Source organism: Pteropus medius, unplaced genomic scaffold, assembly GCF_902729225.1.
Source record: "Pteropus medius unplaced genomic scaffold, Ma_sr-lr_union100, whole genome shotgun sequence".
Taxonomy (NCBI): domain Eukaryota; kingdom Metazoa; phylum Chordata; class Mammalia; order Chiroptera; family Pteropodidae; genus Pteropus; species Pteropus medius.
The window spans coordinates 10059013-10079759 of NW_024344240.1; the positions used below are offsets into that span (position 1 = coordinate 10059013).

General features: G+C 34.9%; 1 protein-coding gene across 1 annotated transcript in view; it reads left to right on the forward strand.

The window, feature by feature from the left end:
* PXDNL (peroxidasin like) overlaps positions 1–20747 on the forward strand; it is a 477154-nt gene that overhangs the window by 330314 nt on the left and 126093 nt on the right. Inside the window, 2 exon segments of the mRNA XM_039869313.1 lie at positions 15023–15092; positions 18323–18399. Coding sequence (XP_039725247.1) covers positions 15023–15092; positions 18323–18399 — 147 coding nt within the window.

Genomic DNA, 20747 nt, shown 5'->3' on the forward strand with positions numbered 1-20747 from the left:
GTATTTCTGTGTATTTATCCAATGAAAACCAAACAATAATTCATAAAGATCTATGCACCCCAATATTCATGGCAACACAATTTACAATAGCCAAGATATGGAAGCAACCTATATGCTCATCAACAGACAATTGGATAAAGAAGTTATGGTCATATATACAATGGAATATTACTCAGCCATTAAAAAATTGAAACCCTACCATTCGCAACAACATGGATGGACCTAGAGGTTATTATGCTGAGTGAAATAAGTGAGAGAAAGATACCATATAATTTCACTTATATGCAGAATATAAGGAACAGAAAGAACAAACTAATCGAAAACAGCCTCACAGATATAGAGGACAATCTGGTGATGGACAGACGGTAGGGGGTTGGGTGGCTAGGAGAATCAGGTGAAGGGTTAAAGAAGTACAAATTAGTAGTTGATAGATGGTCACAGAGATGGGAAGCACGGTGTAGGGAATGCAGTTAGCATTAACGTATTGGCTAGAGCCAGAGGAGAGAAAGAGCAATTAGGTGATCATTTTATAAACTATATAAATAGTTTATATAGTCTAACCAAGGTACTGTATTCTTGAAACTAATAAAATACAAATTTAAAAAAAAAGAGGAAAAAGAAAAAGAACTGTGTCATGATCTCAACTCCAATGGTGGAGGATGACAGAAAATCTTTCCTAATTCTAAGGTAAAAATCCATTTTCCAAGCTTCTTTCAGTGTTTCTTGAAGTTTTGAGGGCAGAACAAACAGATGTCTTGTAACAAGAAGATCTGGAGGTCCAGAGAAAGCTGACTAGCTGCTTGGATGCCAGAGTAAAGAAGAGTATGTGGATTGGTAACTTACTTGGCTTTTACTAGAAGTGAGATGAGAAGACACTGAAAAGTTTTGAGCATATGGATAACAGAATTTGATTTACATATTTAAAGGATAACTCACTGCTGTGTGGCAAATAGACTAGTGTTATACTGGAGAGAAATTTCTAACAGTCCAGGTGAGAGAGATGATGGTGGCTTGGACTATTGTAGTAGTGGTAGAGGTGTTGAGAAGTGGTCAGATTATTAGTATATATGAAAGAGCCATCACAATATTTACTGGTGGGTTGAATGTAAAATATGAGACAGTGAGGTGCTAAAGGCAGCTCCCAGGTGTTTGGAAAGATGAGGCTGCCATCATCTGAGATGAGGCAGGTGAAGAAGGAGATTTGTTTGACTGAGGGATTGGAGAGGATTATCAGGTGTTCGGATTGGGATATTTAAGCTTAAGTTATTTACTAGACGTTAAGGTTTCAAGTATGTAGTTGCTTACACAGAATGGAGTTCAGGCGAGTTATAGAAACTGGAGATATAAATTTAGGAGTTTTCATAGTAAAAATATTATTTAAAGCCATGGCATGAATGAAATAATTTAGGGAGTGAATGTAGATTGATAAGAAAAGAGAAATAAAGAATGATTTAAAAGAATTCCAAATGTTACTAGTAAGGAAGATGAAGTGGGGTCACCAAAAGCAGTTAGAGGGAAATCGAAGGCTGATTGCCTTCACTAAGATCTCTGCTCTCAACATTGCCTCCCTCGAGTGGGACATCACAGCATAACACTGCCATTAGGTTGTTCACCCATGCTTTTCACCCTCAACAGGAAAAGATTGATCTCTCTGGATGAACATCCTTCTTTGATCTTCCATTGAAACTTTCTTCCCCTGTTCCTTTTAGAACTCTGCTTCTCAAAATGATTCCATATCTTCAAGTTTTTCCTTGAAAGTTCTTCCTGTCATATTTTCTCTTCAGCAGGAACCAAGCTCAGCCTCTCCCACATTGATGTTGTCAAATCCCTGTACAGTGAAGTTTGGTCAGATGAGGAGGCAGCATCAGCATCCTCTCACCTTCACAGTGCTGTTTTAGCAGCTGGTGTGATTTCAGGTCTTAAAGTTTTATGTTTTACTATGTATTTCTCTACTTGAGATAATGACATGATGCTTCAGATTAGTGTTTCTCAAAGCATGCTTCTTCAAAGTGTATGTTATAAAACAGAAATTTTGTGCACAGCTGCAGAGATTTAAAGCAAAAAAAAAAAATAGTTGTTGGCTCATTTGCAAATGTATCTTTTCTTCACTATTATATGATTTCCAGAGATCAGTTTTGGGATTTAATTTCTCCCATTTACCAGAATTGTATTTATTGAAGCTCCATTGTCTCCACAGAGCCGCAGAGGAACTTCCATGGTTGTCTGGACTCAACGTGGGGTGACACAGTATGTAGGAAATGAACATATATAAATTGATAGCATTTTGTTTGAAGTATTTAATCTTTGAAGTTTTAGCAACCCAAATTGGTTATGTTTTACCTTCCTTTAGCAGTCTGATGTACGAAAATGAATTCAGATTGTTCTATTGGAATATTGATGTATTACAAATAATTATACCATAAATATTTCAATAACCAAATTTTGTAATATGGCATTAAATTGAATAGGGTCTTAAATTTTGCATTTGAAAAGTTTCATCCAGTATCATTTGTATGTAGCAACCTGACACTTTCTACTACATATGAAATTAATGGCTTAAAAGAAAAGGACTAATGTGACATTTAGAAATATGTTACATTTGCTTACTAAATAACTGATTCTTCTTTGCAATTTTATTCATTATCTATTTCATGTGACTATCATTATGATTTTGTCTTCATATAGTTTCTGATCCTATTATCTTCTACATGTTAAATCTTATCTACTACTAATTTATTTCTTATGCTTCCAATGAGATAGAAGCAATTTATTCTTAATGCTATGCTAATATATCCAGCATTTCAAACAAACACAAACTTCTTTAGTAAGAAATACAGCTTTGTGCTCTTCTTCAATTATTATAAGCTGGTCTATTCATGGTTGACAGGCCTCCTGAAATCTGTGGCTTAAATCATTTATGGCTTAAATCCAAAAATGAAATATAAAATAAAACTATAGTTTTACATATGAGCATAGACAAAACAATGTTAGTTTATGAAAAGCTTTGGTTAAAGCCATTTCTAGTTCTCTTTGAGGTATAAAACCCCTGGTGGCAATCAACCATGTTAGGAAATTGGATTTATGGGTTCAACTGAGTGTATTTTCCAGGCCAGAACATTTAGATAATTATGAAATTTTAGACTTGGTAAAAATATTGTAGAGCAAACAAATTTAACATTTATCATGTATCCATTTAGAAAGTGAATTCGAGTTTCTGAAGCCAATTTAAAAAAATAGAAAGCAGGCATGCATGTATATAAATAATAACCCTTGTAGGTTATTTTCTCATTGTGAACCCATTATAATAAAATGTTAAATATTGTGAATCTAGTGAACTTTATTCAATTTTGAGTAATTTTTATTAGAGCCTCATTCTGTTTCCTACTGAAAAGTTTTGTTATTGATATAATAGTCAAATGCCATGTTTGTCTCTAGTCACAAAAAGAAGGCAATGAGGTCATATTAGTGTGTGAATTAAAGGTATTTTTGTCCATTGCTTAGTCTGACTCAGTTTCCCGAGCTAATCAAATGTAGCCCTCTACCTTCATCTTCAGGTTTGTCCCACCTCCGTATCTGAAGCAACTTTCACTGAGGAAGGAGAGACGTAGCTCCACTGCCTGTGGGGTTTGGACATAAGGTAATGGCCAGGCCGGGGCACATCAAATCCTAGCCTGTGATGCTTTCCTCACTGCTTCCCATCTTCAGAGCCTTCTTTTAACTATTCTGACTCTTTATGCCAAAACTAGCCTCAAAGCACACAACTCACTTGAATATATTAGCCTGTATTAATAGCTCTTTTACCTCATCTGTCATTTGTTAATCTCACTCTTGTATTCAAGTCCTTAACACACTTGCTAGCTGGAGTCCATTCTGTTTGGACAGATCTCATATTCCTGATTCTTACATAAATTGATTTTATTTTTATGAAAAGTCTAGAGGTTTAGGGATCATCTTATGGGATATAAACGTGAACCCTACCGAGATGCCATTTATCTCCTTTGAATGAATCCTCATACATCTTCCATATGATATACTACCCTTGCGAACAAATATACATTTAATGGTCAAGATAGTGACATATTGGAATACTTCTTCTTTTTTAATTTCGGTCCTTCCCCTCTAACTTCTTTCTGTCTATGCCATCTTCTTAGAAATCTTAGAAATCTTATGTTTTATAAAGTTTATTTTTCACCTTTTTCTTTACATAGTCAAATGGTTTAGTCTTTTCTTTTTCATCATATTTCTTTACCAGGTCTCACGTTGTTGCTCTCTTTTCTTTACAGCATGAGCTCTGAAATTTCTTCATTATGCTGCTTTTATCTGATATATTCTATGCTTTTTCCATTTTCAAAATTTTAGATGTATAAATCGTGTGTAATTCCTCATTCAGGAGATTTTATGGAAATGATCTCAGGAGGAGCTATCTGATCTGATGAATGTTATCTACTGTGACAATGTCATGAAATTATGGTGCATGAAGAAAATGTGAGATCATGTAGTTATTCCCTCAGTTTTAAATTAATCCAAAGTATTTAGCAGCTAACTTGGCCAAGTGATGGAGGAATTAGAATTTAGGGCTTAGAAGAAATATAACAAACACAGTATCCTGAGGCAAGGTACTATTTACTTTTTCCCCTTCTCATGTTTCTCTAACATTTCTTCTAAAGCTTACTGTATCCATGATAAGGGAGTGCCACATTTTCTATTATAGGTATTTCTCCCCTTCCCCTCCCACCCCCTACAAAAAGAAGGAGCAACTTTTATGGACTGGTGTTTGATATTCCTGGACCAGAGTTGCTCTGTGTGACCAATGCTTATGGGCAGTCATGCTCTTTCTGTCCTGCCTGTGGCTGGCCTGCAGTCCTCCTCCATGCAATCTGGTTTCTAAGTGGCTTTGGAGTGTGCTCTCCAGTCCTGGGAATATCTCTGAAAATTAGCTTGATAAGGAGGATCTTACAATTTAGATTTGAAAGCAAACAGTAAGAGGCCTTGTTTTGACCTCAGCACTAAACCAAGATATCTATTCCATTTTTTCACACTCAAAAAAACTGCATTGAAAGACAAAGAATGCTGACACACATTAATAACTGCCTCGTGATTGGCTCTTGACCCTCATGTATGTTGTATGAGAGAAAGGGGTAAGAGTGGTAGATAGGGGTAAGCCACTGTCTAAAGTTCTAAACCATGTGGACTTCCTCTGCCAAACACCCTGAGATGAAGCATTGTTAACTCCATCTTGCAGAGAGGTGAGTGATTTTTCCCAACATCCCAGAGTAAGGTGTCAAGTAAGGAGATGAGTGCAGGTTCCTGTGCCCAAAGCTTATACTCTCTCTATTGTACCATTCTGTCCTCGTGAAAGACCTGTGGTGACTGCTGTGTTTTCTCCTGGGTTGTTCATCACATTACATTTACTGCCACTTCATTCTAAGCCCTAACTTATTCTTTCTTACATTACTCTGGGAGCCTCTGAGCCGGTACAGTCCTTGTTCTGTCCCATCATATTACCTTTGGCCCCATTGTACCCCTAAATTGCAGCACTGATAATATCAATTCTTTGACCCTCAAATCCATTAATTACTCCCTAAAATAAGTACAAATCTATCAGGGAAGTCATTCTATCAGAGAAGGCAAGCAATAAAAATAATAAAATAAAATATTGTAAAAACTTTGAAAATGGAAAAAGCATAGAATTATGTAGGTCTATGGCAGAGATTTAAAAATATATTTATATGAATATGAGCAGAAACAAGGGAGGAAAGGGATTTAAGAGTGCCAAGGAAGTGGGAATATGGCTCCAATTTGAAATAGAAAGGATCAGAGGACCTCAATGAGAAGGGGCATTTCAGACTTGAAGAAGGAAGGGAATTAGGCATGTGCATGCCTTGGGAAGGAACATAGCAACAGGGGTCAGCTGCTACAAATACGCTGTTACGAGTGTGCCCAGCGTGTTAGAGGAGCAATTTGGATGCTGATGTGGCCACAGCAATAAGACTGGCTCAGGTAGCAAAGGACCTTCTAGATAAAAGGAGCCAATTTCCTTTGTATTATTGTTAACAATTTGTTTTTTGTTCTGAGCAAACATTTCAGTGTTTCGAAGAAAGATATAATAAGATTAATCTGACAGATTTTCAAATGATCACTCCGATTTCTGCATTTTCTGCCTTCTTCTGACTGCTATGTTGACAATAGAATAAAACCAGCAAGAAAAGGGGGCGTCAAAGGAGTAGTTAGCGGGCCTTTTATGTAAAGTAGACCAAAGAGGATGGTGCCTCTGACCAGAGAGGTAGCACTATAGTTTTTTGGTGGGTGCAGATTCTAGATCTATTTCGCAACTAACCACTTGAATGTAGGATGTGGGAGAAAGAAAGGAGTCAAGGATGTTATCAAGATTTTTGACCTGAGCAACTAGAAGGAAGTGTCATCAGCTGAGATGAGAGGGGCTCTGTGTAGGATGGGTGACGAAGGAATAATCAGGATTGCAGATTTGCACATGGTACATCTGAGATGTCTACAAGACAGCCAAGTGAACATGTGGGGTAGGCAGTAGAACCTGGACATTCGAAGTGTCAGAGAGTGGTCTGGACTAGCTATGAACTTTGGGTGTCACTGGCTACAGAAAGTGTTGACAGCCACAAGACTGGATGGCCTTCAATGTAGATAGAAAAGGGGAGGAGCCTCAGGGCTGATCCCTGTGTCCTGAACACATGTTGGGTAAAAGAAAAGGAAATGGGACAAAGGAACCCGAGAAGGAATGGCTATTTAAGTAGGAGAGAAACCAGTGAAGGAAGTATACTAAAAAGGAGGGAGTTATCAATGGATTGAAACATTGTTGAAAAGTCAAATTAGGAAATGTCTAAATATTGAACCGCAGCTTTAGCAGTGAAAATAAAAGTAAGCTGAACTCCTTATCTTGCTTGCTGTAGTGACAATTCAAAACTGTACTCCTCTGTCATCATTTCATACATTTCTTTGACATTTCATATTTGGCTCTGCCTTTTACCTAAGCAGAAAAAAAATGAAAGCAAATGTTAATAGACATCTTACTAGCTTTGCTTGCCACAAAGAAATTATGAATCAGTACTAGTCTGTTTCACTGGGACACTTTCTCTCAACCTTTTTTAAATGGTATCTTCCCATAATGTATTTGATACCATTTAATCTCTTTCCTCCTCGGTGAAATCTTTCTCAATTTATTCTTTGAATTTTTCCCTCTTCTTTCCTGGTACCCTTTTAATTAATTACTTTCCATCATTTATTTTTTCTGGGCTCTGAAATAGCTCCTCCACTCATGCAGCCCTTTAATCTATGGTCCACATAGCTGCCAAAATCACCTCCATGCTTCCATGCTTAAAAATTAAACCAGGCTCTAGCTCAGCATTTCTCAACCTCAGCACTGTTGACAAGTTGGGCCAGGTAACATTGTGGGGGCTGTCTGTGCATTGTAAATCACTGAATAACATTCCTTTCCCCTTCCTTCTAGATGCCTATAGCATTACCACCACCAGATATGAAAAATAAAAATTTCTCCACACATTGCCAAATATCCCCAGGGTTGGACAAAATCACCCTGAGTTGGAAACTACTAATCTAGTTCATCTCCCTTTCCCTCTAGCTAACTTCCAATCTTTCGTTCCCATTACTACCAAAATAATGTTTTTAAATAAAAATTTCACTAATAAATTTTATTTCTTTATAACTTTTAGGATAAAGTTATAACTTTCTTATTGAGCATAAAGGAAATGTGTAATTTGGTTCCTGCCTAGCTGTGCCATTCCTAAGCTTCACAGGCACTTATGCCTCTGTTCAATGACTTCTGCTCTGTGCAAGTCATGTGCCTTTATGCCTCTGTTTCACATATACTTGTCTTCCCACTTCTTAAACTGCCTTTCCTTTTTTGCATCTAGGTATGTATAGCTTGCCCATAAAATTAGCTATAGAATCCTACCCTCTGCACAACCTCTCTTTATCTTCAAATCTGAATTAGATCCTTTATACTCTTATATATATACTCTTGCATACCATTATCATAATACATACCTTATTAGACTATGGTCATTGATTTCCTGTCTTTTACCTCTTACCAGACTCTAATCTCCAATAAGGTCAAGGAGCTTGTCTTACATTTCATTGTCACACAATAAATGCTTATTAATGTTTAATACACTAAAAGATCACATAGGAGTAACGTTACTTTTGACACAAGTGATCAATAAGTCCTTAGAGGAGAAAGTATCATTTAAATTGAGCTTAGATGGATGAGAAAACATTTTAAACTTTAGACATTGGTAAAGAAAAAAAAAAGTCGGGGAGGGAGTCAGAGACGGACAAGTAGAAATTAGGTTAGAAGATGACTAGACTCTAGTCATCAGGTTGGCACAAGATCTTGGGAAATCTTGAATTTCACCTGTAAGCAGTAGGGAGACATTAGTGATCCTAAAAGGGACTGATATAATCAGCACTTTTTTCCGGACAATTTATCAATTTAATGTAGTAGATCAGAAAAAAGAGACTTGGTTTAAATATACCATATATAGATATTATTATTTCAGGCAAAATAAATAGAAACTTGAACTAAGAGATTAAAAACTTTTCATAACTCTCAATGACACTATGCTTAAACTATTTTAGAAACATGATTTTTTCCATAACTAATCTAATTTAGGATTGAAATAACTTCTTGAGGAGTCAAGCTTTTACAATATGATTTTTAACTGGTTTTAACTATTTAAGAATGAATACCTTTTGTATAATAGATTTTGGTAGATTACATTGTTATTGACTTCAGCATAGCATGCAAATAAGACACTAGAAAGTTTTTCTCTTGAACTTAATGCATTATAATAACTTAGGCATTTTTTCTTTTAAAATCAGTTAAAATAATTTGCTGAGCTCTAAAATAGAGTTATCCACTCATATGCTTAATTAACTCCTAAACCTTATGAATAATTTATTGCTGTAACAGATTATTTGTATTTGCTTTTTATGCAATGAAGCCAGAAAATGCATATTTTAATTTCACATAAAGTATACAGAAAGTTGGAGTCCCAATGATGCATCCAGTATGTAAAATTTCTTTGGTGGATACGGAGGCAGGGCACAATAGATCTCTACGCCAGCTGTCACCTCAATGCTCCTCTGAGATCTGTCTCATGTGCTAGGATTGTTGAGGTCTTAATTTAAACATCCCTTCATCTGCATGTTTCTAATTCATATTTCCTTAGCTTATATTTTGTATACACGTAGACACATGTAAAATTATACACACAGACACCACAAAACTCATACACACACAAATACAGCTTCCCTCTATCAGCATTACTCTTTTCTTTTTTTTTTTTTTTTTTTTTTTAATCACAAGCCTTTTGAGGAAATAAAAAGTACTTCCTTTTTTACAAAAAGGTTAGGGACATTAAACTTATATGTATATATATATTTGATTTTAACTGTGCAGTTAGATACCGATAAATATAGTATTCTTCACATTTTAGCTCCTATGTTAGAGTGGAGTTGCCAAGGTGATGGTGCGGCACAGTGGATTTGTTTTTATGTGGCTTAGTGAGTTCATGCTGAAAGCTAAATCAATACCAGCAACTTCTCACCCTGAGAATCATTCTCTATTATTTTTGTTGTCATTCTTTGGCCACATGTTCTTGCTTTGCATGTTTTAGAGAGACTGGGAAGATTTTTGTCCTCATTTTGGTTGCCTAATACCTGAAGATGGTTATGTAAGTAAACATTAGTCAGATAAGAGCTTTCAAGCATGACATTGATGCTCAAAACCTTGCAATTCTAAAATATCTCTTTGGAATGAGATTTAGCCTCTTTCAGAAAGCACAGGACAAATTTTCTAGATGTTCTCTAAGTTCATTATTGCCTAATGATTCTACAAGTTTTTAAGAAATACAATTAAACATATATTATTACAGATCTCACAAAAGTAAAGCTTGTGTCAAAATTTGGCATGGTTCTCCAAAGAAATGTGATGCCCTTATAGAATTTTGAACCAATATTAATGCCAATATTTTAAATTAAATTTCATAAACCTTTCTTTATTTTATAGCATAGAATGTGTTCATTGTAATGTTTTAGCTTCATGTTACAAAGGTACTGCTTGTGTAAAAATACTGACTGGTTATCATTCTTTCAGTGATCAACTATGTATTGAATATCTGTCAAACTTGTGCTAAAAAAGTAGGGATGTGGAAATAAGTTTAAACCCAGTACGGTGTGTATCTTCATAGAACTTAGAGACTAGTTAAAGAAGATAGACATGGATCAAGAAGACTCAAAAAATACAATATAGTGTTATAAGAGCTTGTAATAGAGAGATCTGACAAGGAGCTCAGGGAAGGCTTCATGCAGGAAATAACATAGTTGAGATAAAAAACAAAACAAAACTGGGTAGGTAATTCAACAGAAAAAAATGAGGAGAGAAACACTGGACTAAGAAGACAATTATGCAAAAATTCCTGTAGGCAGGAGTATGCCAATGTGAGAGACTGGGAGAAAGCAAGAGTGTTTAGTTTGAGATGGTAAAGGAGAGAAAGGTAAAATGAGATACTGGAAAAACATTTTAAAGTAAGATCATGAAGGCACATAGACTCTGTTATAGAACTTTAATTTTATAAAAATTGAAAGCCATTTAAGAGTTTTAGTATTTCTGTAGAGAGAAGGGAGCAGGTGAATGTGGGTAGACCAGTTGAGTAGTTCTTATAGTACAGGACCTGAGGGCATAGCTTTGTTTAGTGTGGGAGTAGTACATAAAAAGAGAATGGAATAAATTCAAGAGATATTTAGGAGGCAAAATCAAAAAGATTTTGGAGTTGGATAAGATATTATCGCTAGTTTTCTCACTTGCACGAATTGATATATGGTGGTTCCATTAATTGAGACAAGCAATAGCAGAGGAGAGCAGAAGCGGTAGGGGAAATTATGAATTGGATTTTAGACATGTTGAATTAGATATACCTTTGCAATATCCAGAGGATATTTAAGGAGATGTTAAATGTATGAATCTAGATCTTAGAGATAAATTGGGAAATGTAATTTGTAAGCCTTCTGTATAGAGATCAAAATTAAAGCCATGGATATAAATGAAATTATCTCTGGAGGTTGTGTTTGAATAAATATGAAATGATGATTTGTTTTTTGGCTTTCCACATATGAAAAGATAGCTGCTGATCTATTTATGTCTACATTTCTTGAAATGATTTAAACAAATTTCAAGTTCTTTCAAGTGATCATTCACATTTATCTACTTGCAAGATGCCTGAAAATATTGAGATTTTCAACAGCCTAATAAAAATAGAGTTATAGGAGAAGATAGACTTGTTATATTATTGCGCTGAGAAAGGAGTGAAAAATGAAAGCTAAATCTCTATTTATTTAACTAGGCTAAAGCCATGACATAAATCAAACAAACCTAACTTAAAACATCATACTGCTTTAAATTGGTTTAAAGTAAAAATATATACATATATTTTTGGAAATGATTTTTTGGAAAATTTGTCAAATTATACAGACAAAAAGCTTAAAGATATCTGCATTATAATCAATCAGAATTCGCTAAGTTGTCTTATTTCCCTGCTAAGAACAAAATCTACTTTTGTGCATTTTTCACAGTCATTAATAGTAAATGCAAATACTAGTTGCATATCCTACAGCATATTAGAGAGAAATCTAGAAGAATGTATTCTACATGAAAGGCATCCCTGGGTGAGTCTAGAACTGGGAATATTGATTCTAGGGAAGCATTGTTGGATTGAGGAATAAACAAGACGGTGATGAGTAGGTTCTCAGTAAGTATATTCTGGAAAAGATTATGCATTTCTGATGAATTACTAAGTATAAATTGGTCAGTATAAAATATTTAAATGTGAAAATTAGTATTTGTCAATTACTTTACTGTAAAATACAAATCAGTCACAAATTCTTTTGATGAAAAATATATGTTTCGTCCTTGACATCGCAGTAGCTATGATCTTGAAGATTTTAACATTGTCTCCCTGCCCTGATTTTAGTTAGCTTGGTAAATTAGAAGCCCTCTCAACAGAAAGCTCTCTCTATCCTATTTACCTTACTAGTTACCTTCCTTCTTGGTACCTCAATACCTATGAAAACTGCAGGATACATGATTGGTGATGACAGGACTAGTGCCAGTGAAAAATGTTTATGCTAAATTCAAGTTGTATTTGTGGTGAAAATTTTTAAAAAAAGAAATCATTCAAAGAAATGTAAAATGTAGCAAGGGAAAAAAAAAAACGAATTCATTCGTAAACCAGAATATTCACTTTTAAAATCTGAAGGTTGGTATTAATGTAGCTAAACAACAAATCTTGGCTTGTAACCTCTTTCTTTATGGCTTGTTAGGTTGTTTCATGACCTGAAATGCACTGCTTTTCTTCACAGTCTAGAAGAAAAAGATGGAGAATATCTTCCAGGCAACTGAGAAGCAGCCTCCAGGGGTGTGTAACATGGGGCTAGCTTGATTTGTGGCTTGTGTTTACTACTGATTAGCTCTGTGGCCTTGCACACTTGATTCTCCATTTAGAGTACCTGTTTCTATACCTAAGAAAGGCTTTGCTCCTGGCATTGTGAGATCAGATTTTAATAGGTTATCTATGTGCCCTCCACCTGTCAGTAGTCCATGTGTGCTGCTTTCTTTGCCCCCAGACAGGGCCGGAAGTGAATCTTGATTCCAACATTTCCAAACTGTGAGAAACCGAGAAAATTACTTAACTTCTCTATACCTCATTTTTCCCATTTGAATAATGGGGGAATTCATAGCAGGTATACCTCACAGTACAATCTGAGGATTAAAAATGACTAATGCATGTAAGGCCTTTAAATGTTTAGTGTTATTATTATTACTTATTATTATTTATTATTATTATTTAGTTCATGCTAAATTGAAGTTCTAATCAACATTCATTATATTCATCATAAAGTGTTTATTTATATTGTACATTTGTGAGCATGGAATCCAACGATGCAATGAATTTCATTTGGAAAGGAAAATCCTGTGATAGATTTTTTTCCAAATCTTTCTTCACTATAGTCACTAAAGTTCCTCTCCCTTTCCTCCTTCCTCTAGCACCCAGTCTTTTCCCTGTGGGTCCTAGGCCTGGCGGGTCCCAGGTCTGGCTGTGATCTGGGCTCGTGACTAGGAATAGGACCCCAGATTTAGAATGTTACATTAGTGTAGTAGGGTGCCTAAAATATGTAAACATAATTCAGCTTATTGTATCACGCATGTGTGGCTGAATGCCATTATTGTACTCTGGTATATGTAGACCATGTGGTCCCTTGGGGAGCAGAAGGGGAGCACAAGAAGGAGAGCAGAAGAGCAGAAGCAGAAGTCTGCTCCCTGTAATAGACTGCAATTCCCCCAATAGAACTGTGCTCCCCACAATAAAGTTGATGCCTGCAGTTTCATTCTCATATCAGCCTCTTGTGCATTCTTTCAATTGGGCATCTCACCACCGAAACCTTCTCTTCTCGATCAGCTCGGCGTTGACACCCCTAATATCCCATCCCTATCTCTTCTTTCTTTAACTTTCCCAGGCTCCTCCTCATCCATTATATGCTAGACCAGTTATGAAGGAAATGATTTTGTAGACAGAAGAGTGAGTGTGTGTGTATGTGTGTGTGTGTGAATGGAAAGTAACAAAATTATCTTATGCAAATACTAAAGCAATCATTATAGTGTCTTATACAGTGTCATTGTTTCACTTTCATAATAAGAGGAACTCTTGGGAGGAATTCTTGTGACCACCAACCAGGATGCCAAATTTCAGAGGGTGAGAAGGTGAAGCACTGACTTTAAGATACAACCTAAAGCAGTTTATAATTATTATTCCTTTCCTTCTACATTCTTTTTTATTCTATTATGATTATTATGCTTTTGCATTAGGTGTCTTAAGTGTTGCTCCTATAATAATGGTCTTATAAGAAAAGAACCTGTGAATGAAGTGGATGTTTCTTTAAATGTCTTTAATTTCTTATTTAAAAATATTTCTAATTGTGATTAAATAAATATTTTTTATGTAAACATATAAGATATAAAGGTTCTCTTTTTATTTGTGAGCCTTTACTTCAAGTTAAAGAATTTGAGTAAGTCAAGTGCAATTTACTGCGTCCTTCCATATGGACGTACTTCAGTATGAGACTGGGTTGTTTGTTTGCACGGTGGCTTTTGTGTTTGAGGTGCTTTCTGTGAGCAATTCACCACAGACTGTGATATATCGCTGTTGGTTTTATCTTGATGATTTAAAAAAGCTGTGCTTAGAAGTCAGGTGCAGGGTGAATTTTAAATTTTCATAGAGGTGTATGTAGCCTTACTAGTGGATCTAAGATTTGCTCTGCTCCGCTCTTTGCTTTGAAGGCATATTTCTTCATTTCATCACAAGATTTCTGAGGAAAATGTAAACCTTTTCATCATGCTACTTTTTATTTCAAGAGGAGCCTTTCTGAAATGGCAGCTTTGGAAATAACTACTGAATAAATCGTGTAGGGGGATATATGAGCACTAAAGGGATTAAAACAAGACACAATACATTTCATATATCCTCTGCCATTATAATTAATTCTTATTTCACATATTCATCATATGACATAAGATATGTCATTCTTTTTTTTTTCTAAAGAGGAAAATTGTCTCTATTATAAAGTGTAAATAAGCATGTAATCTCTTGTAATGTGTCTTATTATAATTTCGATCTGTCTTATTATTCTAGCTTCACTTACTTTAAGAGTTTTACTGAGTAGAAGAGTAACTTCACCAACAGCTTAGCATCTTTCTACGTAAGAGTTCCACCTAAGGAAAGGGGCAACTGTCAAGTAACAATTTCTGAATGGGCTTCCCATTCCCTGTTAGAACATCAGGTTTTTAGATTCAGGACTGTGAAAAGCAGGAGACTTGAAATATCTCAAAGCTGAATTTCATCTGAAGCTATTACTAATTCCTCAAACATTTTATTTTACTCACCAGCACAGGAAATAAACAATTTGATTTTGTGCCTTCTATGCACATTCACTTCAACCAGATAAAAACGCTACAGCCAGAAACTTTTAGAGACCTTCTGAAATTAGAGTTATTCTAAGTGTTGACTCTTTAGATGTCCTTTGCTTCTACTTTCTACTTTACATTTTTCTATTTATACAACATATAAAATGCCCTGGAGATCAGGATATTTTGTTGTAAGCCTAAGATGCAGAGCCTGTACCTTTGTTCTATAAAATAGAGTTAATATAAGACATTTTACAGTTTGAAATCAATGGGGAAATGAATAACCCAATTAAAAATAGGGTAAAAAGATGAATAACACTTTGAAAATGAGGTAAAACCACTTTGAAAAAATTATGGCAGAAACTATTACAATCGAACATACATATTCTCACGAGTTCCACTTCTAGTTATAGACAGAAGAGAAATGCCCATGTGTGTGCACCAGAAGATGCATTCTTGAGTGTTTATGGCAGCATCACTTCTAATAGCTCCCGCTGGAAACTACTCAAGCATCCAACAACAAAAGAAAATAGAAATAAGTCATTATACATTCATAGAATATATACAACAACATAGATGAATCTCAGAAACATTTGAACAACAATAAAAAATCCCAAACACTGAAAATTGTATAATTTGATTTTGTTTTTAGAAGATATTTAAAAACAGATAGCAGAAATATATATAGTATTTAGAAGGTAGACAGTGTTTACCTTTGGAGAGAAATAGGTGATCGAGAATGGCAGAAGGGAGTTTCTACAGTCCTAGCAATGTTTTGTCTTTTTTTTTTCCCCCATGGGTGGTAATTACACAAATGTCTTCACTTTTGGAAAAGTCATTGTCCTCTATATAATGATGTGTGCATTTTTCAGGTTAAATGTTATATTTCAATAAAACTTTATTAAACATCAATGGCAAACCAAGGGAATATTTGAAACCTCCTTTGCTTTGTCTTCTATAGATGAAGATACTCTGCTACTTCATTTTCTTTAATACTTAATACTAACAAATTTATTGTTTCTTTAGCTGAAGATATGGCACTTTCCTGATGAAAAAAAAAAAAGAAAATGCAGAATTACATAGTTAAACATAATTAGGATTCGATATTCTCAAACAAATCTGAATCGAAAGATTATAGTTTCCAAAAGGATGCCCTTTAATATTAATACACAGACTAGACCAGTAAAATTAAAAGGTAAAGAAAGCTAGTCAGCCATTGTGTTGCTGCAGATTCAAGGTTCCAAGGTAAGGGCTATAAGGCTCAGCCAGTTGGAAGTCAATGCAGGAAGCCATAGGCAACTGTGACATAGCTCTTTATTTCAGCAAGGGCACAGCCAGCCTCGCAGGGCAGCGGAGCCTTTTATACACAGGTTAAACAATAGTGCCACACTGCCAGAAGCCCGCGCATGAGTACCGGGCACATGGTTATATAAGGGGAGAAATGCTGACTCACTTCCACTAGGAAGTTAGCTGCCAGTGGTGTCAGGAGGGACCTTGACTGCAGCCATCTTTCTTTCTCCTCACAGCCATTTTCCCCTGTTATTACTGAAATAGTAGTCTAGGAGATAAATAACAATTATTATTATAATACTTCTCTATTTTATAGAAAAGAGACAGAGGCTTAGGAGGATGAATTGGCTTGGAAACAAACAATCATAGAACTAACAATTAGAAGTAATATCTAATTTGGGAGCCAAATTATATATGACATAAACTAATATTGAAATAACTTTAATTTGGATATTTTATCACCATCTGTATAAAAACATTTTTTTGACAATGAGAGTTCAGTATTTATACACCTTGCTTCAAAATTTGTGATGATAGAAATATGATTTTTTTCTTGATTTATTTTGCCTATTAAGCAATTACTTCCAGTCTATTTGGCTTAGAAAATAGATAATATCTTCCAATCTCTGATTATTGATGCAATTTCTAGTCTTTTAAAAATGTTAAGAGAATGAACAGCAGCCTTTTTAATGTTCATATTGAGCTACACTGGTTGTAAAATAGTGAAATTTATAGCCTAGCTGCATTATCCTATAAGCTATTTATCATGAAATTCCACTCCAATATTCTCTGAGATATGGAAATGGTTTAGAGCTTGTGGTGGGGAATGAGAATTATGTGTGACTTCCATCTGCACACCCCATCTTAACTAAGTGTTCACTATTTCTTCTCCAGTCACTGCTTTTGAGTTTGGTGAATTGGGTGGGAGAGGGAAAGATGAGTATAAGTAATCAAAATAGAAAAGGATCAGAGAAAAAATTTACGTCTACTCAGATGTGTATTAATTTCTAAAACCATACTTTTGCTTACTGCCCTTTACCTTAACCTGTAAAAGATAAAATAGTTAAAATAAAGCTAAAAACATAACAATGATGAAAAAATTATCAGATGATCTTAATTTTGAGATAGGAACACTAGTTGTGAAATTGTGTCCTTGAGAGGCTGGAATTGTTAACACATGCTAGACATAATTTATTCATTCTCATTTCCTCCAGTCTCAAGAAATAAATGGTATGGAGCTTTCCAATATTTTGCAGAGACTATTGTTTTGTCCTCTCTTTATACTCATGTTCTTTGTTGAATGTGGATTAAGTGATGCTAGTGATCAGACAGTCCCTAGCTAGTAACTTCTCTAGTCATAGTAGGAGGAGGTGATATGGCCAAAGCAGTCCAAACCAGTGTACGCTGCCCTGGTGGGAGGAAAGGGAAAAGTACTCTGGTCTGGGGTACTTCCCTCTGCCCTGCACTGTCTTCCATGGTGGAACCTAATCCAAAAGAGGAAGCCATGAGCAACAGAACCTGGGAAATGAGCTTCTCTGTGATCCCATCCATGGCAGCAACCATGATAACACCAAATGAGACTATAATTCAGCCAAACTATAGCTGGCCAGTAAGCTGAAATACAGACAAAGGATTGACATCCACAGGATCCAGTTAATCATGTTTCATTTGCAAGCTTCTACAGTCATATATTTTTATTGTGTCATTCTTCTTGGTGAATACATGGTTTATTTACCTTGATTTCCTATGTGTTTAAAGATTAGTTTTATCTAAATGTCTCTTTATATTTGTAATCTCTACCTAAATAAAACAAAAAGAATTCAAAATATGAGAAAACATTAATACAGTGGTAGATACATACATGTAAATCTTTAAAACAAATGCTTACATAAATGACACTGCTTCGTGTTTGACCTTTCTCATTGAAATACTTTAAAAATTGCATTTGGATTCATAATTAGGTAAAAAAAAATTGTCCTCTAAATTCATATTACTGTGCTGTGATTTAAAATTGTCTTTTGTCTTTCATATTTTTTGCCTAACAACAGATTATCTAAAATCTTAGCTGGGAGCTTTTCTCATCTGGATTCATTAAAGAGACTGTGAGTGAAAAAATTGCATAAACACAAAAACCTTATGATTTCTTCCCAGAGAAGTAATTCCCAAACAGTGATTTGCCTTCCTCTCCTTTTGCTGTGAAAGATCATTGCAGTTCTAGTGTGTTAGGCAGAAAATGGCTTTGTTAACTGCAGAGTTATAAAGGACACAGATAGTCTACTGAGCTTTCATGTATTTTCAAACCAGTGACATTCAAAAGGAATATTAAAGATTGACGTTTTCCTTGGTTCTCAGGAATTTCCTTGCTGAACAAATCTAGATTCCCAAGACTTCTTTTTTCTTTAACTTTTATTAAAAAAGAAATGTGAGAACTTCCGAAGAAAGTCTAACTTCTCTGTCCGGACTTCAGAAGTTTCCCCTCAGCACATACGTGGTTACCGGTACAGTTCATTTCCTTCTACATTAAATGAAACATAACTAATATTCCAATCCTGATCCTCTTAGAATCTCCACTGGCCTCACTTTTCTCTGTGTGAATCATTACTCTGATCTGTCTCTTCACCCTTACCTGTGTGTAAACTTCTGCCTTGTTGATGTTTTTCTCTTTTGCTATTTTTTCCTTCAGTACGCACAGATATAAGTTACAGTTATCAGGTAACAGTCTAATGTCCTTCTGTCCAATGCTGGTTGAAGAGCACATTGCGGAAAAATCAGAAAAGTATATCTCTCATCTGTTCTTCATGCCACTTTGTTGTTGTTGCCTTTCTGAGGTTGTATGCCCAGATCCAGGTTTGTGAGTAAGAGAATATTAAGATTAAATAAAAATCAGAATATTGAGAGAAATAAATTTGTGTTCAGTCGGTGCCGGGAAATAACGTATGCTTTTTGCATTTAAGAGGTCATGAATAATCAAGAGGACAATTGATCCAGTTTTTGTTCATTTTTATTTTCAAGTTTATATTCTCTATTTTCTTGGCAATTCTCATAGCAGATACACATAATGTTATCTCACAGTCTTTTCTGGCTTTGCTCTTTGTGCTCAAACTCTCTTATTTAACTGTTCTTTTTATCTGCAAAATTTTTCCTACTTGTCAGAACTGGTCACATCACAGAAATTTGAAATAATACACACATCTATTCACTATTGTTTTTTTGTTGTTGTTCTAATAGACTTTTTTTTTTTTTTAAGAATACTTTTGGGTTCACAGGAAAATTCAATCTCAAGTGAGAGTCTTGTAGGCAGAATATAGATGGGTCTAGTTTTTTAATCCATTCAGCCACCCTATGCCTCTTGATTGGAACATTTTGTCCATTTACATTTTAAAATACTTATTGATAGGTGTATATTTATTGTCATTTTGTTAACTTTTTTGGTTGTTTTTGTAGTTCTCTGTTCCTTTTTTCCTCCCTCTCTTTCCTTTTGGTTTTCTGGTTTTCTTTATTGTTTTGTTTGGGTTCATTTCTCTCTACCTTCTGCATATTTTTTGTAGTTATTTATTTATTTATTTTTTATTTTGTGGTTGCCATTAAGTAAATATAGATTTATCTATATCTATAGTAGTCTATTTTGAGCTAACAGGCATTTAAATTGAAATACTTTCGTGAAACAATACATGTTCACTCCTCTCTCCATACTTTGTGTTTTTGTTGTCATATATTTTTAACTTTTGTGTGTGTGTGTATTTTCTGATTATTTATTATAATTATAGATAATTTTGCTACTTTTGTCTTTTAACCTTTCTGTTTGCTTTTTAAGTGGCTGATTCACTGTGTTAATTCTATATTTGCCTTTACCTGTGAAAATTGCGCTTTCCTATATTTTTTTATTTCTGGTTATGGACTTTTTTTCTGCATAAAGAAGACACATTTCTTGTAAAGACGGTTTAGTGGTGATGAACTCCTTTAGTTTTTTCTTGTCTGGGAATCTTTTTATCTCTCTTTGAATTCTGAATGATACCCTTGCCAGATATAATATTGTATACTGTAGATTTCTTTCTTTCAGCACTTTAAATATTTTCTGCCACTCTCTTCTGGCCTGTAAAGTTTCTGCTGAGAAGTCAGCTGATAGCCTTATGGGATTTCCCTTGTATATAACTTGTTTTCTTCTTGCTGCCTTCAATATTGGCTCTTTATCTTTAACTTTAGTCATTTTAATTAAAATATTTCTTGGTGTGGGCCTCTTTGGGTTCATCTTGTTTGGAACTCTCTGTGCTTCCAAGACCTGGATTTCTGTTTTGTTCCCTGGATTCGGAAAACTTCCGGTCCCTTTCTCTCTCTCTTCTCCTTCTGGAATCCCTATAATGAGAATGTTAGAGTGCTTGATGTCCCAGAGATCCCTTATACTATCTTTATTTATCTTAAATTATTTTTTTCATTGTGCTGCTCTGATTGA